The following is a 6,156-nucleotide window of genomic DNA, read 5'->3' on the forward strand; positions in this document are numbered from 1 at the left end:
AGGATTGGATATAGAAAAATTAGGTACATTTTGTGCACGTATGATAAAGAAGTTCAGCCTTGTAGTTTCTTTCTTTGACTTTGGCTATCAGAAAATATAGCTTCTGTTTGCCAGAACTGATCCAGAGCCCCTGTTCACACAGGGACTAATGGAAAGCCACCGTGTGTAAGAAAGTTTCAGTATCTTTTAGTGGTCTGGAAGTCATGGAAAGGCCGAGTAGAAGGGTGTGTGGAGCGGGGGCTGATGGGTGATGCTGAAAGGAATCAGGTGATGGTCAGAGAGAGGGAACTTAGCAATGGACAAAACAATGCTTGATCATGGAGGTATAAGATAAGTGTGAGGAAGTTCTCAGACTGTGAACTCCCACAATGTTGTTCTCAACCAAACTGGAACATATTATCCTTGACTGATGAGGAGATATCCTTCCTCCTTTTGTCATGCAGGTTTAAAGTCAGTGGCACCTAGTGATCACATTCTGCAGGTGTATTTGCCCACTTTGTCACGAAGCTCTTTGGTTTTGACCCCGTAAATGATAGGGTTGAGCATGGGGGGGATGAAGAAATAGAAGTTGGCCAAGATGATGTGAACGTGGGGAGCAATGTCCTGACCAAACCGCTGTGTCAGAGTGGAGAAGAGGGAGGGAGTATAAGACATCACCATCACACAGATGTGTGCTGTGCAGGTTTTGAGGGCTTTCAGGTGGGCTTTCTTGGAGGAGATTCTGAGGATGGCCCTGACAATCAGACCATAGGAGAAGGCAATAAGCGTCAGGTCTAACCCGATGACTACAAACGCTGTCACTGAGCTGTACGTCCTGTTGACTGTGATGTCCCCACACGACATCTTTGCCACAGTCATGTGCGTACAGTACGTGTGGGGGACAATGTGGCTGGCACAGAATGGCAGCTTCCTCAAGAACAGGGGCTCAGGCAGGATGAAGAGAACAGCTCTTGTCAAACCCACAAGCCCTATCTTAGCTATTCGTGCATTGGTGAGGATGGTGGCGTATCTCAGTGGATCACATATGGCAATGTAGCGATCAAAAGCCATTGTCACAAGAATGGCTGAGTGCATAACAGCAATCGCGTGAAGGAAGAACAACTGGGTGAGGCAGCCATCCATTGTAATTCCTTTCAAATTGAACCAAAATATAAGCAGTGCTTTAGGCACTACAGAGGTAGACATGCCAATGTCTGTGAGCGCCAGCATGCAGATCAGCAGGTACATCGGCTTGTGCAGGGTCTGCTCTTTGCCTACAACAAATAGAACCATGAAATTTCCCAACAGGCAGATAATGTAAAAGGTAAAAAAAGGGAGGGACATCCAGACGTGAGCAGCTTCCAGGCCAGGGATGCCCGCTAGGATGAATATTGAAGAGTCAGATGGGGTGAGGTTGAAAGCTGCCATGAGGTGGTTGATGCGTTGATCGGGCTCATAAAAGGTCAAGGTGCCTGTGAAGGGAGAAGAGCAGAGTGAGAGGGGTTACCTTCTTTATAACAATTAGTATAGTAAATATTTTATAGTTTATATATATTTTATGTTTTATAGTTATAAACGGGGTGAGCAGTGCATTGCCAACATTTACAGATGGCACCAGAATATTTAGATCATAGCCAAATCCAGAGAAGGCCTCAGACGGCACTAACCAAACCAGGTGAATGGGTAATATGATGGCAGATGAACTTCGATGTCAGTAACTGCGATGTGTATTCCCATTGGAGGGAAAAGCTTGAACTCCTCAAATGCCTAACAAGGTTCTAATTTAACTGCATGAGCTCAGGACAGAGAACTGGGCATCATGGTGCACATCTCTGTGAAATCCTACTTACGCTGCAAATCCAGACAAAAACTGAGAAAAACATTGGGATCCAGGAACAGTGGAATGGGCAATCTTACGAAAAATACAGTGCCATGAGATCAGCCAGTCAGTGTTTCACCCTCCTCTGGACTTCTCTGTGTAGTACTGGGCACCCTTCTCACATGGGATATTGCAGAACTAGAGGGGTTCAGGGAAGGGCAATGAGAATGATCAAGGGCTTGGGGAAACTCTCATATGGATCAAGGAGAGAGGTTGAAAAGACTGGGATTGTTATCTTACAAAGGAGTTGAATAAGAGGGGACACGAGAAAAGTCTATAAATTAATGACTGGTAGAGAGCAGATGGAGAATGTATTTCCTTGTCTCATAACATAATATCAAGAGGACATTCAATTAAACTGAAATGTGGCAAATTCAAATGAAGTAAAATGTGGAATTAGACTGAGAAACTCATTTCCATACGAGGTTGCATTTCTGATGAGACTATCCAGTTTCAATCATTTCAGCTAAATAAATATTTTGGAAAGCCTATATCGTCACGTGTTTCAGGGTACAAGCCAATCTCTAGCTGTTAGGAATTAGGTGACCCGCTCAGGATGGTCAGGTCATCTCTGCATCCACCTGCTGCTGGCTTTCTTACACCTTCTTCTGCAGCATTTAGGGCTGTCACTGTCAGAGCGTTGACACTGGATTAGATGGACCATAAATCTGATCCATGATGCAATTCCTATGTTGGAAAACAACCAACTTTTCCCCATGGAAACAGACATTATCCTGCTGGGCTTTGACTTTGTTCTCAACAGAATGGTCACAACGGCCATAAGGGTCTTGGTATTTAAGGCTACAGGCCTCAGAGCTGTCCCATCCATAGCTCCTCCACCCTGCCCCCACTTCATGGGGATGCTTCAGGGTCAGGGCAGCATGGGGCTGGGCAGCAGTGCTACCGGCCTGGCCTGACCAACCCCAGCTTCTCTGCCCCACCCCCACATTAGGGGATGGGTAGGGGCCAGGGCAATGCAGGGCCAGGGGATGGCAGCAGCTCTACTTACTCGGCCCTTCTCTGACCCACCAGCTCCTGGCATCACTTGGGGTAGGAGACCAGAAGAGGGCTTAGGGGCTGGGGTGAAACGGGGTGGAGCAAGGATGGGAAGAGGCAGGGGTTTGGGGGAAGGAGTGGAGTGGGGTTGGGGTCTGGGGTGGATTGGGGGGAGGGTTGTCCCGGGCTTTGCAACCACGTAGGAACTGCCCTGACAGGTCTGCACTTCTATTCCATCCTTTTTTTTTTTTTTTTTTGGTGAGAGACTTTCGTGCAGGAACCCATCTTCGTCTGAGACGTCAGTGTGACACTCTGTACCTCAGGGGAGCACTCTGTAACCCCAATATTCCTCATGTATGTATAATTGTGATATTGCATATAAAGCATGCATGTGAGATATCAGGGGAAAGGCTCTGATCTGCTGAAAGTCATTGTTCTAGCTAAATATGGATATCATTAGTGCAACTGACGTTAGGAGATCAGGTTGCATGATTGTCACTAAATCATGCTGTAAGTTGGGAATCAGCAGCTCCCCAGAGACAACAGCAAGGAAACATTTCCAAAGCCTGGGCAGGTGTCGAACAACCATCAACAGCCACTGTCCAGCAAGGGAGTTACAGTGCAATGACTCACCTGAATAAGGCCACACCAGGAGAATTTCTCAGCTTTGGTTTATGCAATGCCCACCAGATATGCTGGACTTGTGTTCTCCAAGTACATGAACTAAGGGTATAAAAAAGGACACAGGGGCCCCATGCTTGGCCTTTTCTCTTCTCCCCCACCTATGCAGCCAGCAAAAAGGATGCTCAGAAGATTGAAGACTCCAACAGAGGAGTCTGGGGGATGTTTCAAGGGTGAAAACACTATATTATTAACTGCAATATAAACTGCGTAATCTAGATGTTGTCCAGTCTGATAGGGTTGAGAGTTTAGACTGCGTACTTATATATATATATATATATATATATATATATATATATATATATATATATATATATATATATATATATATATATATATATATATATATATATTTGGTAACTAACTAACGTTTTTCCTATTGCTTATAATCACTTAAAATCTATCTTTTGTAGTCAATAAACTTGTTTTATTGTTTATCTTTAACAGTGAGCTTTCCTGAAGTGTTTGGTAAATCTGTTCAAGTTTGCAAAGGCTGGTGTATATCCACTTTCCATTGATGATGTGGTGAAACAATTAATAAATATGCACTGCTCGTCTTGAGCAGAGCAACATGGCATATTCCTGAGATAAAAGGAAAAGGCATCAGCCAAATCCCCCCAGCTCCCAGCCTGTGCAATTCATAAGTGGCTCTGGAAGCATTCATGCAATCTAGCTAGGTGTGGAGCTCCACATTTGGTTTTGCCTCTGATAACAGCACCTGGAGGGGTTTCCTGCTCTTCACTCGCAAGGCATTGTGAGACACGGCCCAGGCTGGGGACTTAAGGGGGCACAGCCATCCCACAGTCCCAGGCTGCACTCCGGGGATCCCCTCACAATAAGTTGGTTGTTAACTGAGAAGTATAAGTAGCGACATGTGTCAGCGACAGAGCTGCTTACCCTTCTCATGCCTGAATATTAGTAAAATATGCAGATGACACAAAAATTGGGTGACCGTAAATAATGAAGAGGACAGGTCACTGATTGGTTGGTCACTCTAGATTGGTTGATAACCTGAGTCAAAGCAAACAATATGTGTTAAGCATTGCCAACTTTCACACTGTATATAAGCACCCCAACTTTCACAATAAGCCAAAAATCAAGCTAATCCCATTTCAAAACAAGGCCAGAAGAAGCCAATCCCTAAAAGAACCACAACACTCTGTGACTAGATCCCCGGCATGCAGTGTGAGACTGTGGTGGGCAGCTGTACACCTCTGAACCCTCTCCCCCACTTTCCCCTGCTTGCCCCCTCCTTCCCTCACCTTGCCAACACTCAGGTAACAATCAGAAAGAAATGGCAGCAAAGAACATAACAGTTTGGAAAAAACAAATTGGTAAAAAAATATTAGTGACACTGTTACCCGGGGTTCTTTCAACCCAAAATTCTTGGTAGTGTTTACTCTTTACGAGGTGGTGTCAGGAAATAAATCAGGGGAGACACGGCCGTCTGACGGATCGATGGCTGTCACAAACAGGACGACACAAGAGTGCTTTCACTTAAAGCTAAATTTTACTTAGTCTCCAGCACTTACACACGTCCGCAACAGGTTAGTAAAACACCCCCAACCCTTGATAATTACCAAAGCTGAGTGTGGCTCTCGAGTGAAACAGCAGCAGGCTTCCGGTGGCCAAATCTTCTGTCTGCCAGTGGGGACTGCAAGATGTATCCAGAGGGAGAGTCCAAAAAGAGTCCAACTACCTCAAACTTTCCCCCCTTATTTATCCATTAGTGATAGAATGACATGTTCCTTAAGGAAAAATTGTTAAGCAAGCAGTTCCAAGGGACAAGCAAGAGGCTTTCTTCTAATTATTGATGAACCAGATGTGGGTTTTCCAGAGTTTGCAGTCTTGAGGCCCCAATAGACATGCCTGGGACACATCCAGCTCTTCTAAAATGCATGAATCAGCAACTTCAGCACCATTCGTATCAAGGAGGACGCGGGGTTCAGCTGCCCTTTCTGTGGCACTCAAACCCCCCTCCCCTCTGCCTTGGTCAAGCTGAGTTTGCTACATGGCCACTTTACGGCCTGCTTACTTGGCTGCTTTTAGCAATAAGCCATAGTGATTTCAGGCACTTTACTGGTTTGCTGACATCTCCCCTTATAGTTCTCCTCCTTAAAGGTCACCTTTTACACAAGGGGGCCTTTACATTATCTCTGTCACACCTTTTCTGGATGCACCTGAGTTGAGATCCAATGAAAGCTCAAGGCTCTCAGCTGAGACCGAGCAAATGGTCTTCTTGTTGGCATCCCATACTTAGCACATCAGCATAGCAACTAACAAACGGTCATTTTATCCTACTCTCTCATTTGAGGGAGGGGAGACAAGTTCAATATGTTTCCTTCCCAGGGGTACAAGTGCCGGTGGCAGTAACCACTGACTCATCTGTTGGGGGACTTGAAATCGCCGGATTTTGTGCCAGGTCCAGTATGTCATTAGGCTGGTAACAAAAACCACTACTATTTGGTACCCCAAGATTACTATGATGGGGTGGAGAGCCAAATTCAGGATGCCTGTGCCAGTGGGGGACCATCCCAATAACTCTTCCCACCAGTGGTGTGACAGGTCCTGACCAATTCTTGCAAATACATCATTGGCATTATGATGAAGGGTAACCATGA

The 6,156-nt window shown here is 45.5% G+C and overlaps 1 protein-coding gene across 1 annotated transcript; it reads right to left on the minus strand.

Annotated features, from left to right (window-relative positions):
* Window positions 1-468: 468 nt before the first annotated feature.
* Window positions 469-1,407, minus strand: LOC141976756 (olfactory receptor 52P1-like). Its single transcript, XM_074937950.1, has one exon. The coding sequence runs from the start codon at window positions 1,405-1,407 to the stop codon at window positions 469-471; it is 939 nt and encodes a 312-aa protein (XP_074794051.1).
* Between the last annotated feature and the right edge of the window lie 4,749 nt (window positions 1,408-6,156).

The sequence above is a fragment of the Natator depressus genome, chromosome 1, assembly GCF_965152275.1.
Source record: "Natator depressus isolate rNatDep1 chromosome 1, rNatDep2.hap1, whole genome shotgun sequence".
In the NCBI taxonomy this organism is placed as follows: Eukaryota; Metazoa; Chordata; order Testudines; family Cheloniidae; genus Natator; species Natator depressus.